The following is a 21,780-nucleotide window of genomic DNA, read 5'->3' on the forward strand; positions in this document are numbered from 1 at the left end:
GCAGCCCCTCCAGTCATATTTTCCTCTCCCTTCTCCTACAAGGAAACCCTCAAATTTCAAGGAATGGCTTTTTACAGCTCATTGTGAGCAGAACCACACATGCGGCAAACATCAAGTTTTACCACTTCCATCTCTTTGCTAGCAGCAGAGAGAGATGTCTCAATGAGCTTCACCTGTGTCCAGAGAGAGACCGCCTCTCTTCTGCACAGGGAGGTAGGTAGCTTTCGGTGTGGCAGGCTGGAACGAGTGCAAGAGTTTGACGTAAAAAATCTGGTTTTGCTGTCTTAGGCCAGCACTGTTCAGTGCCCCACTGCAGCCCCGGGGTCACCGGCAATGCAGCCGAAAGCGCGGCTCTCGCTGCTCCGCTCTGCCCACCCGGCCGCGGGCCCCAGCGCAGCCCGCCAACAGCCGGACCTGTGCAGAGCCTCGTATGGCGAGCGGCAGCTGGCACCGAGGAGCTGCTTCAAGAACAGCCGTCCCCGAACGTCCTGTGGCTGCCGCCCCGCTCCTCACACCGGGTTTTCAGCGAGGAAGGGCGGGTGGCGGCGGGAGCGGCCCGGCCCCGGCCCCTCCCCGCTGAGGCGCCCCGGGGCCGCCCCGCGCCGCGCCCGCCCCGCCGCCGCCGCGCCCGGGCCGCTCCCGCCATGCGGCTCTGGGTGCTCCTCAGCCTGCTGCTGCTGCAGGAAGCGCTGCCACACGGTGAGCCGCCGGCCCACGGGTGCCCCCGCTTTGCGAGGCGCCGCCGGCTTCCCTTTGCCTGCCGTACCCGCCGGCCAGACCGTGCCCGGGACAGGAGCGGGAGCCATCGCGGGAGGGGGCGGCGGCGGGGCTCCCGTCCCGCTGGGCAGAGGCGGAGGGAAGGCGGGTTGCTCGCATCGTGTGCGGCCAGCAGGTCGCCGAAGCCTTCAGGCGAGATTGTGGGCTTGGGTTTTGGGGAGAGGCGTCCGCAGCAGCCCCGGCTGCTCCTGCCGCCCGCTCTCTTTGGGGTAGAACGTGTGAGTGCGCGTCCAGTCCCGTGTGGCGCCTGAGGAGCGGACAGGGCTGGGCGTGGGACGGCGTTGGACGTGGTGCTCGGATTTAAAAAACAACCAAAAAGAGTTTTGACTTTCTGCTTCGGTATTCGATCAAAAGCATCGAACTTTGCTCATAACTTGAGTATGATGAGAGAAGTACTCATAACTTTTTTCTCACAGCAGCTTCAGGCTGTGAGAAAGTCTTGGTGGGGAAGGGACACTCGTAACTAATTCTTGACTTACATAGACTTTAACTAGCAAAGGGGAGGCTCTTTCCCTCTTGCAAAATGTGAGTGCATGATACTTATCAATACTTACTCAGAAGAAACAACAAAAAATTCCATTGTTTTTCACCGTGGAAGGGCTTGGGGATCAAGGCCTACATAACCCATGGAAGGGTTTGTAGAGAAATAGGAGGCAGGCTCTTAGGTGAGTGGTGAAAGGCAGAAGCAGTTACCCCAAGTACTTTAGTAGGTCATAAGGAGAACATTCTTATAAGAACATTAGAAAATCCTCCACACTAAGAGCTGATAAACACAGAGAGAATTTGTCAGAGGAGGCTGTAGGGTCTCCAGCCTCTGGGAAAGTCAGAGCTCAACTGGACGTGGTTCAGAGCCGCTGAACAGAGATGGGAAGGGAATTCCAAAAGCCTTTTCCAGCCTAGTTTTTCTCACGACTACATGCAGAGGAATTGCACTGTGGATCAGATTGGTGTGGAAGAGGATTTCTGCTAAAGGATCTGATCTATGGGTATACCACATAATGAAAAGTGTTTTCTATTTGAGAAGTAGACAATAAAAACACAGAATAAGACATGAATTGTAACTTGGGCTACAGAAAGATATTCCAAGCCTATGTTTTTGTCAGTTTGTCATATTTATGCTGATGTGTGACTGAGTGCTTCCCACTCTGCCATCCAGAAGCTTGCAATGGGAGAAAGAAACCAGGCATATTTAATAAGAGTTTCTTTTCTAAAGCTAAATGTAGACATCCTAATGTAGGAATTGTGATTTCAAAATAGTCTTCCTAATTTATTTTATATTAATTTATGAACTACTGAAATATGCCACTCCAGATTGGATCTGTGTTTGGATGATTAACTTTTTGTTTGAAGTACCACAAATGATGAGATGCATCCAGCTTGTTCTGCTACATTACTTGTAATTGCAAAGACTCTTTCCTCATATAGTAATCCTGCTGGTTAATTTTACTTTATGGTAATCTCACAATTTATTTTTTATTTCTATTTTTAACTTTATTTTTTAAATTTATGGTAACCTCACACTTATTTTGTTTTCACCTCAAGGAAGAATTAATCAGTATAAATTGAGAGAGTTTTCAGTCTCTGATGGTGTCAAGATGTAGCATGGGGCCTGCCTAGTGGAATGGGTATGTCTGGTGGACAGTGACTCCTTTGTACTTGTGGGAGACCAGGCTCACACACTCCTTCTCAAGTCCTCTAGGGTGGCACTTGAAGTTCAGGGGCCTTCTTGAGTTATAACCTGTGCAGCTGTGAGACCAGTGGAGTGTGCATGTGGATACAGCAGATGTCTCAAAAAACAAATGCTTTTTAGAATTATATGACTAACACCCATTTTGATATCGGTGTGTGGGTGACATTTGTGAGAACAAGGGGCAGACATTAAAGAATAGGGTAAGACAAATACTGTCAACCAGGAGCAAAAGTGCTGTGTGATATATTTCTGTGGCATATGGATGCATAGTCTCCTACTTTGGCATGATGAGTTATTAGGGACCCCAAATGTACTGTTGCAGCTGAAATTACTACACCAACTTAGAACCAACTTTAGGAGCTGATCATTGGGGGAAATGAGGCATTTTCTCAATTAATATTTTTCTAAGTCTTAATTTTATTATCTTTTTATATATAATAAGGAATGCTGTTGCACTAAAGCAGTGCAACACTAGGCAATGCTATGTTATTAAAACAGTGAGGGCTCAGTGCATACCTCTAGTGAGACAGTGAAATATCCCAAACGTGGCATATTCATGTGCTTGCATAAATGGGCTGGTTGACTTTGTTCCCTTTCTTGGGAAAGTCTTGCAGATTGGATAAGGAAATGGAGGATTCTTGGTGATGGTTTCTGTGTTCCTGGAGGGATTTGATTGCGTGTCCTCTTTACCTTGGGTGGTACTGTAGCAGTTAATTTTGTTACCTGGCATAAAAAGATTTAATTCAGCTGAGACAGAAGACGGGATTGTGAGGTCCAGATGAGGTGCTAGAAGTGGTCAGTAGATATCTGGGCAGACTTACAGGGGAGTGTTGGGAAGGAGCATGGCCACAGCTTGCTTGGAAACTCGCCTGTTTGGGAGGTGCAACAGAGGCAGAACCAAGTTTTCTGTGTAGGAAGATAAAAGTTCATCTGATGTGTTTCCTGAAGTGGCCCTGCTGTCACCTGCAGGGAAATACAAGGTCAGGCAGACAGGGCTCTCATTGAGCAGCTGGGAGTGTGGTGTAGGAGGAAAGTGTTCAGACTCGCTGAACTGCAGAAATATGAAACAGAGGGAGCTTGTGTGGAGAGGAAAAACTTAATCTTGAGAAAATCAAAACCAGGCTTCTGGCACTTAAAATTGAAAACCTTTCATAGGGGAGTCTTTAACAGTTCCTTAAAGGCGGAGTCTCAGATGTGGCAGAGCACACAGTATGGGATGGAGCATTTCCTAGGAGTGAGGTTGCAGGGTCCATATGTCTTAGACATAATGTCAGGATTGAGGTTGGCAAGAAGTAGTGGAAATGTCAAAGAGTAGTTTGAACAAATTTCAGTAGGGTTTGATGGGGGGGAAAAAAAGAAAAGGGAAGGCTGAACCAAAGCTTGTGTGCTGCTACAGAGTAATCTGGAAAGTTGAACAAGGAACTGAAATGGCCAATATGAAATGGGAATGCTTCAAAAGGCTTATCAGGCCTGTCAGTGGAACCTCACAGTGCTAGGGCACCGTAGTGTGATGGAATTAAGGTGGAATACCTTACCCAAGGGAGAAGTGGCAGTATGTTTTGAAGAAAACTTGTGTGTTAAATCTGTTTCCTGATGGGTTTTGATTGTAAAAGTCATTTGGGCTGAAATAGCAGCCCTGTGGAGAAGAACCAACCTGGTAACTGACCACCCAATGTGTAGTGACTGCTCTGTAAAGGAAAATCAGAGGGGCAGCAGGGACTGCATAGAAAAGCAAAAGGAAGAATAACTTCCCCTTATATGGGCTGGGTCGCACACGTCAAGGTGTGGTGCACAATGCAATTGTTTAGATGGCCACAAATAATGACTTAGAGCTGCTATTCAGAGAGCCCCTCAGAAGAGCAGCAATTCTTGACTTGCTCTGGAGCAGTACTCAAGTAATTGGATTCAGATGTTGTTGTGGAACGGCCTGACTGTAGTTCTGATATTCTTTCAGGAATAATAAAAGACAAAGAAACCACTGATGTGTTTAATTTTGGAAGGGCGAATTACATAAGAGGAGGAGGCTCCTTAACTCACATGTGGGTTGAATATAAAAACCAGAATAAAGCAGACCAAAGAGCTTGAGAAACAGCTTACAAAAGGATAAAACCAGCCATAAATCCTTTTTCTTCTTCTGATGTACCATGATGGGGCAGGGAGACGTGGCTACAGAATTTTTATGACTGGTAGGAATGGGCATCTATATGGTAAGAAAGAGCATCTATAGAAAGTGAAATTTAAAAATTTATCCATGTACACCCGTGTTCACTATGGAGGTGCTTAGAGAGGTTTTAATGGCAAATGGTGACATGATAAGCACAGAAGAAACTTAGAGTGCAGTATCCTACGAAGCACTGTAAGAGCAGGTTCTGAAATAGAACTTTTCTCAATGGGGAGAATCATTAGAGGACGTCTCATTAACATGCCAAAAGAATCAGTGAGAGAGAAAATTAGTAACAGAAACCTTTCAAGTGCCAAGATGTTATGATATACACCTGAGGTGTAAATGAAATTTGAATGTGAAATTGGTGAAGCCTTGACCCAGATGCATAGCTTGTCATTAGTGTCATCTTTTTCCAGAGAAGGGCAATGAAGCTGGTGAAGGGTCTAGAGGGTAAGTTCTGTGAGGAGTGACTAAGGGAGCTGGGGTTGCTTAGCCTGGAGAAAAGGAGGCTCAGTGATGACTTTATCATTCTCTACAACTACCTGAAAGAAGGTGGTAGCAAGGTGGGGTTTGGCCCAGGCAGCAAGTGTCAGGACGAGCCTCAGGCTGGGCCAAGGGAGGTTTGGGTTGGACATTAGGAGGAATTTCTTCACAGTAGGTGTGGTTAGGCATTGGGATGAACTGCCAGTGGAGGTGATGGAATCACTGTCCCTGAAGATGTTTAAGGAAAGATTGAATGGCACTTAGTGCTGTGGCCTAATTGACATTGTGGGTTTTGGTCAGATGTTGGACTCGATCATCTCGGAGGTCTTTTCCAACTGAATTGATTGTGATACCACTGCATATCCCTATATCATGTCGTATAACTATACCTTTCCAGTGAAATGGAATAGCCCAGTAATTTACAATATTTGGAGGAGGTAGAGGTGCAAAGCCAGAAGTCTGTATTCTGTAAACCGAAACTGAGCTCATGAATTGCTGAGGTCAGTATGGCTTTGGCATGACTTTTTTTTTTTTTTTTCTTTTTTTTTTTTCTTTCTTTCTTTTCTTTCTTTAGAAATTTTGTTCTTTGGATCTGCTGAGGTTCTCTGAAGACTTTTTGGAAGAGTGTGGCCATGGATGAATTGGCTGATGTAGGCTTTTATTAAGCCTCTTGTAAAAAATTCCCTGGGAACCAGTGTGCTGTGAGACAAGGGAAGACCTCTCATGGAATGATAACTAATAGGAAATAAAGAGTAGGAATTAGTATTTTTGCCATATGGATAGAATTGCTTTTAACCAGCTGAATTTAACAGGGATCTTGTAAGGCACATGCTTTTCAGCATGTTTAAGTAGCTGTTAAAAGAAAAGAAAACTGTCAGTAAAGACTTGTAGAATGATCTCTCAATTTTGAAAGACTGGGCAGGGAAAATAGGACTTCAGATTTTATGTTGGTGGATACTAAATAGCACAAACTGTTCTAACTTCATGGGTTATGCCTTGATGGGTTTCTACTTAAGAATTTTTAACCAATAGTTCCTACTTAGGAAAGTGGTCTTGGAATTACACTTGATTATTTTAAAAAAAGTCAGCTCCTAATATTGCTATATTGAAAAGTGATGAGCTGTTTAGACAGGAAGGAAGACACCATTAATATGTACAACTAGATCTGAGCATACCTTGAACCTGGTGGATGGTCTGCTTTTGTGTTCTTGCCATCACCCAAATGTGGTGTGGCTGAACTGTTTAAGATGCATATTCTTTACAGGAACAATTGGAGTAGGACTTGTCAGTCTGGAAAGAAAATTAGTCAAAAACCCTCAAGTTTTGTAAAAGTATATGTGTTGGAGAGAATGTTGTTGGAGAAGCATGGATATTTATTTATTTAATACAAAAACTGGAAGGCATCTAGTATATATGTGTAATTTGTGTAATTTTCAAAAATGACCAGACAAATCAATGAAGGAAAACATCCAAGGACAATATAATTAAAAAAATACAAAAAAAAACCCCAAAACCAAAAACAGCCAAGCACAATAAAATGGTTACAACTGTGGGTCACAGACCCCCTTGAGCTAAAGGTTCTTGGAAGCTTAGGAGAGTAGTATCAAAGGAGCAGAGATGGTTGCCCTGTTCCCTGTTGGCATCTGACACTAGGTGGTGTCAGTGCAAATAATTTTGGCCTAACTCACTGTAGCCTTTCTAATGTAATGCGAAAAAAAAATGCTGCAAATTGCTGTTTTAAAAAATTGTGCTCACAAGGCACTGTGTTGTTTAAAAGAAATGTGTTGTACATCAGCCTGGACTTGGAGAAATCAAAGCTGCAGGTGCGAGGTGTCCAGCTGGGGTTTGAGGAGTGTCACAGGAGCCATCAGTGGCCGGAATCTGGCAGTCCTGCTGTTCATACTGGCAGACTGTGCTAGCTTTAATTATGCTGAGTATATGAGTATGCTGAGTTTTGCATTCCAGAGAGAGCCTGTTGATTGATTTGTACAATGAAATACCTCAGCGTTTCCGTGTGGAAAACAAGAATTAGCTGTCAGGCGCAGTTAGTGGCGTTTCTGGTGTCTGGCAAAAGTAGTTTTAGGCTTGTCTCACAGAAGGACTGTGCTTCCTGATGTCAGTTAAAGTTGGAATTTTTTTTTTGTTTTTTATTTTTAACTATTTGAGACACGTCGCTTTTTCTTTCTGTTTCCTTTGTTTGTTAAGGCAACTGGGCATCCTTGTTGTCTCAAAGAGGTAATGAAATCTCTTACTGTTTGTCTCTTTTGTTTAGCCTGGAGAAAAGGAGACTCAGAGGTGGCCTTATCACTCTTACAACTTCCTGAAAGGTGGTTGTAGTCAGCTGGGGGTTGGTGTCTTTCTCCAGGCAGCACCTGACAGAACCAGAGGACACAGTCTTAAGCTGCATCAAGGGAAATATTTGTTAGATATTAGAAAAATTTTTTTTACAGAAAGGGCGATAAAGTTCTGGAATGGTCTTCCTGGGGAGGTGTGGAGTCACCATCCCTGGATGTGTTTAAAAAAAGACTGGATGTGGCACTCGGTGCCATGGTTTGGTTGAAGTGTTAGGGCAGGGTTGGACTCGATGATCTTTAAGATCTCTTCCAACCTAGTCATTCTGTGATTCTGTGAATTCTGTAAATAAGATTCTGTCTTCGTCTGAACTGTCAAAACAAATGGCTGCTATGGAGAAGTGACAAGTAAATCACTTGCATGAAGTAATTACTGTAAACTAAGAAACCTGCATCACTATTAGTATTTCATCAATTGTTGTGACATTCTACACTTCTGAGCTCTTCATGTGTCCCGTATGGAAGTGTGGTGTGTGAAGAGGACATGCAGAAGTGATGGGCATGTGACATGAATGTGGAGAGCTTGTGCAGCATTGAGTGCTGCATGGCAACGCCAGGAGGTGGAAATGAAAAAAGTGGCTGCAGATAGAAGTGCTGTCTGTCTTTGCCTTACCATTTGTAAAGTTTTCATACCTTGCATATTTCTCTGCTTATGTAAGTATAGATTTTCCACATGTTCTTGAAAGCGCTCTTTTTTTTTTTCCTTTTTCCCCAGGAAAATGGGTCATGGCAGACTTCAAAAACTTAAGGAAATTATTACCTCTTACTAAGTTCTATGCATCTTTTCTAGGAAGAAAAAAACTTCAGTTATTCTCTGGGATAATAAAGAAGATTTTTTGTTTTTCCAAAAGACTATATAAACTTTTTCTAATCAGTAACATTGCCTTCTTTTCTTTATTTTACCAGTTATTGGACAGCCTGCAAAGAATAAGCGTCCCAAAGAACCAGGAGAAAACAAAATTAAGCCTGTTAACAAGAGAGTAAAACCCAAGAATCCCAAAATGAAGGAGAGAGAGTCTGTGGATTCCTCTTTGAAGTCCCAGTCCATACTGACACAGGTGATGGATAAAGGTCATTTCCAGAAACTAGCTGCCACCTTAAGCCTGGCTGCAGGACAAAGCATAGAGTTGCGATGTAAGGGGAGTAATGTTACTTGGAACTATCCTTCTTATTTAGACACCTTTAAAGACTCCAGACTCAGGTAACCTATTTTTCATTTTTTGCAGGAAAAATCCAGAACTTTTTTTGCCTTATTGTGTTCAGCACCACTGGTGTTTTTGTTTGTTTGTTTACATTTTTACAGTCATGATGTTCTATTTAATAGTTTTTAGTGTCCACAAAAAGGATGAGCTACTTCTAGTCATCACCAGTTACTGCCTTGTGATGTGCACTGTGGGATAGTCTTACAGCATGTGAACTCTGTTTCCTTCAGATGAAACTAAAATTATGATGACATTCACCATTGTGCTCCAGCCACAAACAGGGAACCACATTAGGGTTGGTCCAAAGTAGAACTCTCAAGATTTGTATGTGGATGTCAGATGCTCACTGCCAACTCTGTTGCTCTGCAGAGACCTGCTCGTGTTGGGCTGTACTGGTTTCTAATGTGGCTACCATGTGAGGTAGTAAGGTTAATTTCCTGAAGAAGCTCAAACCCACATCTGTTAACTAGCAAAAAATACACCAGCCTTCATGCTAAGGAGCAAGTGAGAGTAGTGGTTCAGTCAGAGTTGCCTTTGTGTGCAAAATGAAATTGCAGGGCTTGTGTTGCATCAGAGTTTAATGCTGAGGGTTGTCATTTTAAATTGAGGAAAGCTTTTTCTTTCATCTTGTGATATCTTAATGAAAACCACAGAAAGATTTGTTAGAGCAGGAAGAGGAACTGACTGCCCCACCATCTGAGTGTCCTGTTGCTCTGAACATCTTTTCTGACACTCTCCATACATTGCCCTCCTGGTTTTTCAGGGTAGTACACGTAGCTAAATGTAGATTAAATGTAGTAATTTAGTTCTGTATTAGAAAGAGGAGGGGCATATAAGGAGCTTAAGGATGTCTTTCACAAGTATTTTATTGCTCTGAGAAGTGTTTGTTTTCACTGGCTGTTTTATGGAGACTGTGAAGAACTGTGAGTGGTACCCAAAGAAAAAACTGTTAGCTTTTCTTGGATTATTAGGTGAGAGGGGCACAGAGGTATGAATCAAGATGTCAGCTGCTCTTGTCCTGTTGTTCCTAAATGAAGTACAAGTGAGTATGCTCTCTCTAAGTAACTCAGGTTATCTGAATCTCAGGTACTGTACTTATGTACAGGTATGATGTTACCTTAAAATCACTCCCAGTTAATTAGTTTTTCAGATATATTCTTCTTTCCACTTCTCTTTCCCAAGGGGAGTGTTGATGAATGGCAGTTACCCACTGTGATCTCTAGCACATCCTCCTGTAATTCATGAGCCAGTTCTTTGGGCCATTATTTCCTTGTCTCGTGTTGGCTGAGGTGCCCAAGGACTGCCCTGGCTGAGTGCAAAGCTTCTGCCACAATAAGTTACAGCAGCAAGCTGGGTCCTGCTGTGGGCTTATCACAGCAATATCTGTCAAAAGATCTAGTGGCTTCTCTAACCTGCTACTGCTTATTCTTTTACAAGGAATGCTGTTCTATCCAGGTTTCTTTCAGCAGGTGGCGTGTATTAGCTGCAGTACAGACCTGGCCTCCCAGCAAGCCAGAGCTGGATGAGCAAACCAGCAGGGAGTGTGCATGTATGTGGTGGTGGTTCTCAAGTCTGTCTTAATGTTTTGTGCATTTGCAAATAGGTTGCTGGCCTGGTTTGGTCCTGTAGACCTCCAGGCCATGTTATCTGAGTGTCAGAATCTGGCATTGAAGAAGGCAGCATTGAAATATTCAGGGTTTTTGGAGAGGAATCTGAATGCTTCCTAATTGGTTATTTGACTGTCTATTCCTCTCATGCAAAATTAAGTGTTCTTTGTTGATGCATGTGGGACAAAATACAAGAAATTGAGATATTTTGGGAAAACAGAAAAAAGATATTTATGTCATGATTGTGTAGTTTTCTGGTTTCCATTTTGAAGTAGCTTGGGATCCTGTTACTTCAGTAATTTATGTTTCTGTACTCAGTCAAGTTAACAGTGGTAATTTACCATACAGCAAAAGTTACTTATGCCACATAAAATAAGTGCTATAAAACATTTTGACTGGGTAGATGTAACTTGCAAAAGTATTTATTTTATTGTAGAAGTATGTAAGGCATATACTTTAAGATCTGTATTGAAATGCTCATTGCTTTTGAAATAAGTTGGTAAAGCAGTAAGGCTGTGTTTGACTAAATCATCAGTTTTGAATGCAAGCAGAAGATCCTAAAATTAACTAGAGAAATTGAAAACATAGATTAGAAGCAGATTTCAGCGTCACAGAGTAGTAATAATTTACGGAGACGTTGACCACAGAATCCTGTGCAGCTAAAGGATTTTCATCATGTTTTTAGCATGGCTTTGGTGATTATCTCAAGGTCTTTGCTGTAGTGCTAATAGGTGCCTGTGAAACAAAGTCCGCTCTATAGAATGTGAAATTTGAAATTTGTGCTCTGTGGTTTCAGAAAGGTTTGATGGATTTTGACTGGAAGTACCATAAAGGTACCATGTTACTTAGCTCAATTGGCAGCGTTCGTAAGTGAGCTGGCACTAGAAAAGGTCACCAAAGCTATGACCTTTCAAGAGGAGCTTAGATCTTCCTCATGGACTATGCACACCATGCACCAAGCATCAACTGCAACAGGCAATTTAAAAAATTTTATTAATACATTACCTTCATTATTTTAAAACAAAATGATTAATGTAGGGCGGGGGGGGGGGGGAGATTCAGAAAACTTATTAGCAAATAATTACCTACAGCAGAAATTGTTTAATCATCTAGGTAGAAACATGTCCAGTATCTTCTAACATTTTTTGGGTACTTAAAGACCAAGTGTAAGATAATCCCCTCATTACCAGTTAGTGAGGTGTGGGGCAAAACCCAGCTAATTAACTGGGCTGGGCCTTTTTTACCTTAGATTTCTATGTGGGTCCTGCTGGACTTGGGGCACCAGTGCAAACCAGAATTGATGGCAGCAACAGGGGGAAGTGATGGGGCCAAAAGGAGGTAATGGAAAATGAAGGAGTGGGTTGGTGGGCCAGAGGAAAAGTGAAAAGGAGGAGAGACACTGGTCATGAGATCCCTGCAGTTGCTGGAGACTAATGACTACAGTTCTTCTGTTCATAGCAACAGATGCTCAGGCATCCAGTTCTTACTTTTCCCTTAAATAATAGAAGGTATGTGCAAATTGAACTACTCTGGTATTTTGGCTTGCTACTAGTTAAATTTAGCATCAATGTCATGTATTTCCTATGGGTGGTTGCAAAAAGAAGTAGGGATAAAACCCAGATGTTTTGCCTCCATGCTATGCTTACCACATTTTTAACTCGCCCATATGGTACGGAGAATACAGCAATCTGGGGGACAATATGCCTTTTCTAAAGAGGAAGATTTTCATTAGAAAAACCATTTCTGTAGTATTAGTGGCTATGCTTTCATTGAATTTGTCCTTGTAGGCGTACTCTACAACCTGGTGAATAAAATATTTTACTTGCTGTGCTAGTGAGTCTCGGTTTTTAATGGGTCTGGAGCTGTTACATGTGCTATAATTATCATATCTGAGGGAGTGAGAGATGCTGAGTGAAAGGAGGAGGAGGAGGACTCTTTGGCTGCTTCTTGCTGAGAAGGAGCATAAATTCAGCCATTCCACTACTCTAACTGGAGTATACAACAGTACACACTGAAACAATTTACTTAGCTTTAAGAGACTGCAGTGAGCAGTCTCAACTGCTCTGAGAGAAAGCTTGAATCATGCAAACATGGTTCCCAGCTTAAGGACACACACGAGCTTGCTGCAGAACTTCAGAGCTAGCCTGTTATCTGTAATGCTCTCTTGCTTTGTGCAGCACTTAAAATACTTTTTGTGTCTGGAAATTTTGTGTGCTGGCTGAACTGGCCAAACGCATTGGCGGTGTTAACAGTCAGAGGTTGCTCTTGCACCCCCAGTAGGAAGGGCTGGAATGCTGTTTTGTAAGACTGTGAATAACAAATTAATGAGTGGAGGCTCACCCAGAAACTGGATCTACAACATATGAGAGGGATGAAAATAAAAATAAGGGCAGGCACATTTTCCCTTTGCTAAAGCTTTATAGCAGAAAGCTGCTCTGACTTCACACAGTCTCTGTGCTGCCTGGTTGGAGCATGGGTCTCTCCCCTGCTGAAGACCCGCTGCATTTGACTTTGCCTGTAAACTGATGTGAAATGGGGCTGCTCTGATGGAAGAAACTGGGGCAAACAGCTGGACATGCATCACATGTACATTTGTGTAAGAGGAGGGTGTCTGGACAGGAGCACTCCCACAGATATTGAGGAAACTGGGTGTGGTGGGGGCCAGAATTAGATTGAAATTAGACAGCTTTCACTGAATGCAGTGAATGCATCCCACAGGCTTAGTGGGATGTCAGTTGTGCTCATGTGTATAACTGAATTTGATTTTGCTGCTTGTGCTTTGAAGTTTAAAAGCTAAGGATTTTTTTCTTGTGTAAAACAGCAAGATGTTATGTTCCTGTCCCAGTGAGTGTGTATTTGAGATAAGCTCTCTTTTGTCAGTATGGATGCAGGTACTTGAGAGTAGTTGGGTAGATGCTCTTTGAGTGATGCTATGTACACTGTCTATATAGATATTTTTAATATAAATATATATTAGCTTATAAATGTGGCATAGTTTTCTGACAAAAAATCTTCTGAACTTTAAATAAAGTTTAATAAGATGAATGTATGGAATAAGATTTTGGGCTATGTTTCTAGTTTCTTTAAACAGTCTGGTAATGTTTGTATATACAACATTTTTACCTTGTGACATCTACAATACAGCAAAGTTTTGGCTTCTGGGTCAGATTTCCCACCATCTGAAATACTAATGAAATGATACGTTACCCTGGAAATTGGTTAGCTGCAGGATTTAGCATTTATACTTTATGGCCTGTTTTGTCTGCTTAATATGGTCATGTCTCAAGTTTCAACACCTGCACTCTCAGATGCCAGGTTTTGTTACTGCATGTTTGTGGATGACTACCTTGCTGGGTTATTACTGAGTAGCTTGTTCACAGTTAAGAAGAACACACTGTACAATAATTAATTAACTCTGACCTTATTTTGCTATCTGTTGGGATTTCAAGCTATAGCTCAGTGTCTGCATTAATGATTGAAGGCAAAAGAGTTCTGGCATAATGGTTTCTCTGTATTGTAGACATTTATTTCTTGATCCTTGGAAAACATTTTATTCTGAGGTTGTCATATAGCCTGTGAAATGTGAACTGTGAAATTAAATAGTAATAATGCAGACTAGGACATGTTTTGGGTTTATCTTTTCTTCATTTTGGGTGTGATACACAGCGTGTTCTCTTGCACAGGTAGGAATCTCTCAAAAGTTATCCAAAAACTGAAGATAGTTTATAATGTCAGGTAGTGTGTATATTAAAAATGGAAAGGCTACTGCACCATTATTACATGATTCTAAAAAATGGAACCAGACAAGGTTGTGTAGGACCAGTGCATTAGTGGATAGGAATTGTGATTTGCCTGTTTATTGAGGAAGGCCTCAAAACTGCCCTGTGGTGGATCCACGTGTGTCTGTGTTGGTGTGGATCTAATGGTGTCGGAGGGCTTAGTGGAAAAGGCAGTTCTCAGTTATCTCTGTTTGAGGTGTGTATTTGTGTGCTTTTGGTCTCTAAGCTGCTGGCCTGGCGGAAGGCTGAGTATTGGCTTATGTGGACTGCTGCTTGTGATTGCTGGTACCTGGGGAGCCAGAACTTCTGGGAAGCACATGCAGCTGAAGTGGTGGCCTCTGTTTTTAAACAGTTATTCTGTCTGCAATGGAGAGTTAAGCAAAACTCTTAAAAAAGGATAAAAATTTCTTCAAAAATGCTGATCCCAGAAAGAAATTATTCTGGGTATCTGCTTTACAGAATAACTGCCACATTAGCAAGAATTAGGAGGGTAGTAAATATTCAAAAACCCACAGTTGAGTGAGGATGAGAGCTGTTCATACTTCATGCAAGCTGTGTATTTGTCCAAATCCCTTTTAAAACAGTAAAAAGAAGTTCATTATCAAATACCTAACTTGGAAAAATCATTCCTGACTTGGTTAGAAAGAAATTACCTTGTAACTCAATGTCTTGCAAAGGAAAGAGGGAGCCCTTCATGACCTAGATCCTCTACCATGAAAGGCAGCTGGTTGAAAAGACTATTTTTAAGGGTTGGAGCAGCATCAGTACTGCCATGTGGCTGTGCTGACAGGATTCCCTGAGAACTGGTACTTTTGGGCCATTGCTTTTGCAATCCGTCAAAAGTCAACCCAGTAGACTGCCAACCACACCACCATCTGTCTGCCAGAAAGAGCCAGGAAGGTAAACTTTAAAATAGATAAAAAAAGAACAAAGTGAGACTGTAGCTGCTGTATTTCAAAAGATAGGACCTTTGCCTTTTAGAATAATTGTCAGTATCTATGTATATGCCTACATATGTATAAATGTTTGCACATTTACAGAGGTCAATCTGCTGAGAGATGTGCCTGGGAAATTCAGGAGAAGGAAAAAAAAGGCAAATCAAGTCTGAAATAATCACACAGGCTGAATTTTGTGTAGTTACATGATGGCACTGCCAGTACACCTCCAGCAGTTCTCAGGGTCATGCTCTAAAATAGCCAAGGGATGTGGAGGAAACTGCAGTGAGGTGACTTAGACCACAGGAGTAGGTGATGCAAAATGACTTAATTTGCAGGACAAATCCAAGCTGAGGTAGCAGCTCTTTGCAAGTGGAAACTTGGGCTGGTATGTTAAAAACTGGTAAAGCATTTACACTGAAAGCAGGCAGAAATTATTAAACAAACTCTCAGTAGAATACCTGCTACTAACTACTTGACAATTATGCTTGTCAAGATTTTGTTGAAGCAGTGTTACAGTGTTGAAAAAGGACTGAGATGCATGTGGGTTGATGTGTAGAATGAAGGAAAGGGCTGTACATGGACAAACTAGGCCAAAACATAGATGAACACATGGCCTAGAACAGTCACAGTCCAGTTTCAAAATGGAGACTTGAAGGAATCCAAAAATGAACTGTACAAGACTTTTGTCTTGCAAGCTCTTGTATGTAGTTAAAATCAATAAAACTGCTCATGTAAACAGTCTCTGCTGGAGCAAAAGGGGAAGTTGCAACAGAGCTCTGAAAGTGAAAAGTGGTCAGTTGCAGAGAAGGAATAAAAAAATCAAAAGTGGAAATGAGCTGACAGAAATATACAAGGAAACACATCCGTGCTTGTCTTTGCCTTTTGTTTTTATTTTTCCACAGCATAAAGCAGCTTGACAGGTACAGTCAGCTGATCCTTGCAAACTCCACTGCAGCAGACACAGGTGAATACAGCTGCTGGCTTCAGCTGTGCCATGGTAACAAATGCAGGAAGGATGAGACTAAAACAGGGTCAACATACATCTTTTTCACAGGTAATTAACTCACTGGGGGATTATTAATGGAAATATATTTGCTGGTAAGACAGGAATAATGCTACATCAGTGATTTCATTGTCAAGATTTTACTGCTACAGTTTTCATCTATTTTTAGTGGATGTTAATGAAGACTGCTTGTGAGCAGAAAGTTACTTGCTTAGTGTGATTTTTTGGAGTCCATTTTCCCTCAGATTATGCAAAATACCCAAAGTAATGGATAATGCAATGAAAAGCACATACCTTACAACACACTTTCTGAGGATTTCCTACAAAAATAATTGAAAAAAGTTTTAATTCTTGAAAATGTGTCTTGATAAAGAAAATAAATCTGTGCAGAAGATTAATTTTGTCATGGCATTTAGATGACCCCATGGACTCTTCCCCCCCTGCCACTTCATTCCAGTTACTTGCACTGCCTTAAAAAACTCAATGAGGCCACAATTTCTCTGAGGAGTCATTTTAGCATGTTGAGAGGCAAAACACTCTTCAGGTGCATGTGATGTCCCCCAGAGCCTGTGCACAGTTTATTGCTGCTTGGTACAACAGAGCTGAAATCACGTGGTTCATTTTTTATTCTGGAAACTGTTCTGAATAGTAAAACAACCTTTGATGCCTCATTAGAGCTTAAGTATTTGTGGCTAGAAAATGTTTTAGTACAAAATGTTAAGATAGGATTGTTTGCAATACATTTTGGAGTTAAATTGGACCATGAGAAAGAAGAGCTTAATGTTTTTAGGATACATTCCTTAGGAAGGCTGGAATAAACTTTTCAGTCAAATTATTCTATAAATGCTTGTGCTAGAAAGAGGAATTTCAGATTTAGGTTTCCAAGAAGCATGCCAATTATGGAAATACTCCTTAACTGTGATTCTGAGGGCACTAAATATTTCTTCTACTTAGGACAGTAAATCAAACATTTTGACTAAAAGCATAGGTATAAAAAGTCTGTAGCTTCAAAAAGTATATTTTTCTAGTAGTCCCTATCTTACCAGTGGTGATGGGATCCAGATAAGTATTTGGAAGCTCACTAAAGGACATTCCAAAGATTTTCTTAAGATTAAAAAAATACTTCGTTTTTATTTCCAATTTAATGTCTTTTAATGCAAGCAATGTTCTTTTTTCTTCTGTGCGTGTGCATATTAAAATTAAGCCAAAGCTTTTTGTTTTAAATGTTGCTCACAGCTATTTTCTCTTGTCAAATGTACTTTCTTTCTGTTAAACCAAGATGTAATTATTTCTGTAATTATGTCAACTCTTCTGCACAGACAAAGAGGAACTTTTTGTACCTACTCCCAGTTATTTTGAGATTGTCTACCTGAACCCAGATAAACCTGCAGTCGTCCCGTGCCGTGTTACTACTCCTTCAGCAAAAGTGACTCTTCACAGGGAATTTCCAGCAGAAGAAATTGAAACAGATGGAACTGATATTATTTATGATGCAAAGAAGGGTTTTGTCTTCCAGCACCCTACTTCTGATCATAAAGGTATTGTCTACTGCAAAGCAGAGTCACAGGGAGCACCTCAGATTTCCATCAAATATCACCTACTCTATGTGGAAGGTAAAGTGCAGTTTTCTCTGTGCTTAAATTGACTCTTCTGCTGACACTAGGAAAATAATTTTTAGAAAGTGAAATAAGTAGTGTAACGAGAGTTTTAAAACCTTGATCAAAAGTACATGTGATAAAACATTTATCAGGTTTAAATTCCAGCAAATTTCCCAGTTTAGAGGGGAAAGTTGCAGGTGTAAAACACCTGTTGCATTAAGCAGACTGAGTCAAAAACTGAGTCTCAATTTTATCAGTGTATTTAACTTTAGCAGCTAATTTTTCGTTTCTGAACACTGTCTCAGTTCCCAAGGGCCCACCCTCAACCACAATTGCTGTGTCATCCAGTAGAGCCGGACTCAGTGACAGAGTTCATGTCGTCTGCACAGTCCTTGGGGAGCCAGATGTGGATGTGAACTTCAGGTGGCAGTATCCAGGGCGAGAGGTAAGAGGTGAATGCCCTGCCTGAAACGGTTTGTTCTTCACAAAGGCAGTGTTTTGAATGCTCTTGCCAGTTCAGGCATGCTGGCAGGAGGAGGCAGCATGTCCCCTTTCAACTTCAGCCTGTCTTTCCCTGAGAATTTCCCTGACAAGTCACACAGGGATGAAGCTGGAGAGCCCTGTTAGTAAAAATCAAATTCAGCAAAGCTCACTCCTCCATCAGATTTCCATTCCAGAGATCCTTGGCCTCTGGCAGCATTTCCAAAGAAAGCCTCAGACAGGGTCAAAGCCAACCAGCGTCAGGAGACTGTCCTAGGGCAAGCCACAAGGCCCCAGTAATGCCTCTGCATTTGATATCCCTTCTTTCTCCATGGCTTGGGTGCATGAATTATCCCAGCACAGAGTTTTTAAGCTTGCCCATATCCTGAAGCAGAATCTGCTTCTGCCCAGCCTTATCTGAAAGAATCCACAGGAAACACAATGTGAATCTGTGGTCGCTTGCACAAAATAAGATGTATCTGAGTAGCACCACTGAAGGTCTCTTCTCTTTTCCCTCTAACCACCCTCACCTGTTACAGCAGGAGCTCATTTTTTAATCATTCTAGACCCAGCTTGGCCTTCCAAAACTCTTCATCTTGTTAGTATCCACCCTAGTTTTGCATCTTTCCCAGGCTGCCCCCAGCCTGGTTTGCTGGCTGTTATTGGCCCAGCTGCTCCCAGTGGTTTTACTGCACCTGATGCATGCTGGCATGTGCATGTTTACACCTCTCTAGCACTGATTGAATATAACCAGCTAAAGCATGCAGGTTATCTCCCTTGTTTGCTGTGGATACTAGAGCTGCAGTGCAGGGCACATGGGCTGTCAACAGAGGACCACACCCTCTCACTGCACCCACCTGCGGGGGTGAGAGAGGCTTTGGCCTGTGGCCTGCCTGTGTGCTTATCCACTAGGGTAAACTATCTCAGCTCCAGCTGTGCCTGGGGATAGAGAGGGGAGAGTTGTGTTTGGGTTTCTGCCCCCCCAACAAAAGGATCAAGTAAATGTCAGAGTAGAAGCACTGCATGCTTGTTGGAGAACTTAACATTTATTGAGAGCATTCACATACTGCAAAGAAAAAAGGTGGGATGGAAGGAGAAGAGACAGGACCATCAGTGGTGCTGGTCGTACAGACCTTTTATGCAAGAAAAAGGACTGAAGTTGTTCTAAGATTCACTGGATGTTTCCAAATTCATGCTGCTTTCAGTGCTGGGAGCTCAGGGATGGTTTTGTCCCAGCCCATAGCTGGGCTCTCACCTACTGCCTGATTCCTGAGCAGAAGCAGCACATCAATCTCTGCTTGTCAGTAGGTATGGTGCATTGTAGAGACCCTCATTTTGTCTCAGCAGTCATTAGCCTCTCCTTCTGCTTTTTATCCACTCAGTTGATTTTTTTTCCTTTTTCCCCTTGCCACTCCCTGACAATTGCATTTGCTCATTCACCTGCTGTGAATGCATACAGATCCACCCTTAATCTGATTCCATGCAACAGGCTTCAAAGCAGGCAGTTAGTTTCAGGGAAAATGGACTAGCAAGAGCCTAACCAGGTAAACAGGGTCCACCTTGCACAGCCTTTACCTTCACTTTCAGTAGGGTCAAGGATGTTCCACTTGCTATATTTAAGAAGTAACATATACTTGAATGAAGTGTGCAATATTGCTTGATTGTAGGTAGCACTTAATTTTCAGGCTTGGAACAGGAGGTAGTGCTTTGCTAAGTGGCTTAATTGCTTTTAAACATTTAAGAATTTCTATTAAATTTATAACTGCCAAGAACCTTTATGGGTTTTTTTTTTCTATAGCTGGTAATGCCTGCCACTTCCTAGGCATTCCCTGTTACTGCACTGTGACTCATCCCTAAGTTTCAGGAAGACTGAGAGCTGCCTTTGTACTGGTCATTTTGCAAGTGTGAGATTGTAGCTTTGACTCTGCATAAGTGTCTAACTTATCCTATTGCTACATCTAGCTTAAGGCTTGTAGCATTCATATTGGTACGTGGTTAATCCATCTATGTCATGAGGCAAGGGAAGATGGTTTCCACACAGAAACCTTTCTCTTGCATTTTTATATCTTTATCCCAGTTGTTGGTATAGCAGAAGCCAGTGTGCTGACTAGCAGCTGCTGGATTTTGGAAGAAGAGACTGCCTTAGTCTATCATTGGGCCAATTTCTCTTACTCAGTATTTTGTGACCTCCTGAGGTGCCAGACAGACAGTGTGACCTCATAACCAGTCCATTAGAGAACTGCCTAATAGAATTTTGAAAAAAGCACTTTTTATTTAATAACAAAAAAACTCCGAACCAAAACAAAACAAAAAAAACCAAACAAAAACCCCAAACAAAAACCAAACCAACAACAACAACAAAAACTACGAAAAAGCATTTTTTATATAAACATGGGGGACTTGTATTTTTGGCTTTGAAGTTACATACACATTTTGGAAAGCAAAATGTGAAGATTAACTCAGAAGTATTTGAGTATTGTTACTGTTTGTTTCTACGTTATCTGATGTAGTGTTTTCTAAAACTAGAGGAGGAATTAGCTTTCAACATGTGACTTACAGCTATTGACTATGCTAAAAGAGAATGAAAGCTCTGTCAGCTACCTCATGCCACTGCTGCCTTCTTTTTGAGACATGCTTGAAGTCTGAAAATGAGCTCACACATCTATCTTGACACCTCCCCCAGGCCTCCTCACCTATTTGATCAGTAGGTGGCCTAAAACTGAGCTCACGCACAGGCTCCAAGGCAGAGCTTTGGCAAGCCCAGTACCCGTGCTTGGAGTGGAAGAGCCACTGCATGATCCTTATTTGGCATAGCTTATTGGTACATCAATATTTAATGCAGGAATGTTGCTGCCACTGCCAGACACCTTCAGTTCCCTTACTTAGGGCTGACTTTTGGATACAGGCTCGTCCTCTCCAACCTCTTCCTTCAAGGTGGTGGGGTGGTGTCACTAAATACACTTTGTGGAATCACCTATTTTATGTGGGTGGGTTGTTTTTGTTTTGTTTTGTTAACAGTCCGGAAGGCCTGTGATTATTCAAAACTTCTGGAGATTGATAAACAGAGGAATTGGCCATACTACAAGAATCTCAAAGAGTGTTCTTCTTGTGGAGGATTTTGAAGACACAGATGTGGGAAACTATGTTTGTATAGCTCAGAACCTACAAGGAGAAACAACAGTCGCTACCAAAGTTGAACTGAAGTGATAGAAAAGACTTCTGGTTGTGGACTGACCTGTATGTTATTTGACATTATAGCCATTAATTTTCCTTATTAATGTTTAAACGTAGCTTTTCTCCCACTGTTTCTTTTATATGTCAATGCATTTCATGTCGACTAGCCTGACAGGCCACAACAGAGTTCTCTCTGTCCAGCAGTAGTGGGTTGTGAGTTAATGAAACTACAATGAAGCATTAAAGTGTAAGTCTGAACATGCCTAGGGTGTGTGCATATTTAGAAACAGGTGCTCTTTGGGCTTTCCTTTGCATATGGTCTTTCCCTCAGACTCTTGCATGAGGTCAGCCCGCTGTGTGGAACGTGCAGTTTTAACATTAAGAGTACTGTACACGTTTAAAACAACAACAACAAAAAAGCAAACTAAAAAAGCCTTGTAACAAAGTTAGCCAATAGCAGTTGTTTATTTTGCAAGAATAATTAAATTTCCGAACATTATGAAAACATAAATGTGTGTGTGCTCACTTTCATAT

The 21,780-nt window shown here is 41.8% G+C and overlaps 1 protein-coding gene across 2 annotated transcripts; it reads left to right on the plus strand.

The window, feature by feature from the left end:
• Window positions 1-623: 623 nt before the first annotated feature.
• PDGFRL (platelet derived growth factor receptor like) lies at window positions 624-21,753 on the plus strand. 2 transcript variants are annotated; one of them, XM_038136108.1, is made up of 6 exons: window positions 624-699; window positions 8,372-8,666; window positions 15,894-16,045; window positions 17,314-17,607; window positions 17,898-18,037; window positions 21,091-21,753. In XM_038136108.1, exons 1-6 carry the CDS (start codon window positions 645-647, stop codon window positions 21,277-21,279), a joined length of 1,125 nt encoding a protein of 374 aa, XP_037992036.1. In that variant the 5' UTR covers window positions 624-644; the 3' UTR covers window positions 21,280-21,753. The 2 variants fall into 2 exon arrangements, with proteins under 2 accessions (XP_037992036.1, XP_037992037.1); XM_038136109.1 differs by lacking the exon at window positions 624-699 and adding an exon at window positions 5,597-5,614.
• The last annotated feature ends 27 nt before the right edge of the window (window positions 21,754-21,780 follow it).

The sequence above is a fragment of the Motacilla alba genome, chromosome 4, assembly GCF_015832195.1.
Source record: "Motacilla alba alba isolate MOTALB_02 chromosome 4, Motacilla_alba_V1.0_pri, whole genome shotgun sequence".
Taxonomy (NCBI): Eukaryota; Metazoa; Chordata; class Aves; order Passeriformes; family Motacillidae; genus Motacilla; species Motacilla alba.

Bases quoted from the DNA above. Each gene is read 5' to 3' on its own strand.
- PDGFRL (XM_038136108.1), top strand. From the start codon at position 645: ATGCGGCTCTGGGTGCTCCTCAGCCTGCTGCTGCTGCAGGAAGCGCTG. The intron at 700-8,371 runs GTGAGCCGCCGG...TTATTTTACCAG, and splicing joins GCAGGAAGCGCTGCCACACG to TTATTGGACAGCCTGCAAAG. The intron at 18,038-21,090 runs GTAAGAGGTGAA...TTTTGTTAACAG, and splicing joins GGCAGTATCCAGGGCGAGAG to TCCGGAAGGCCTGTGATTAT.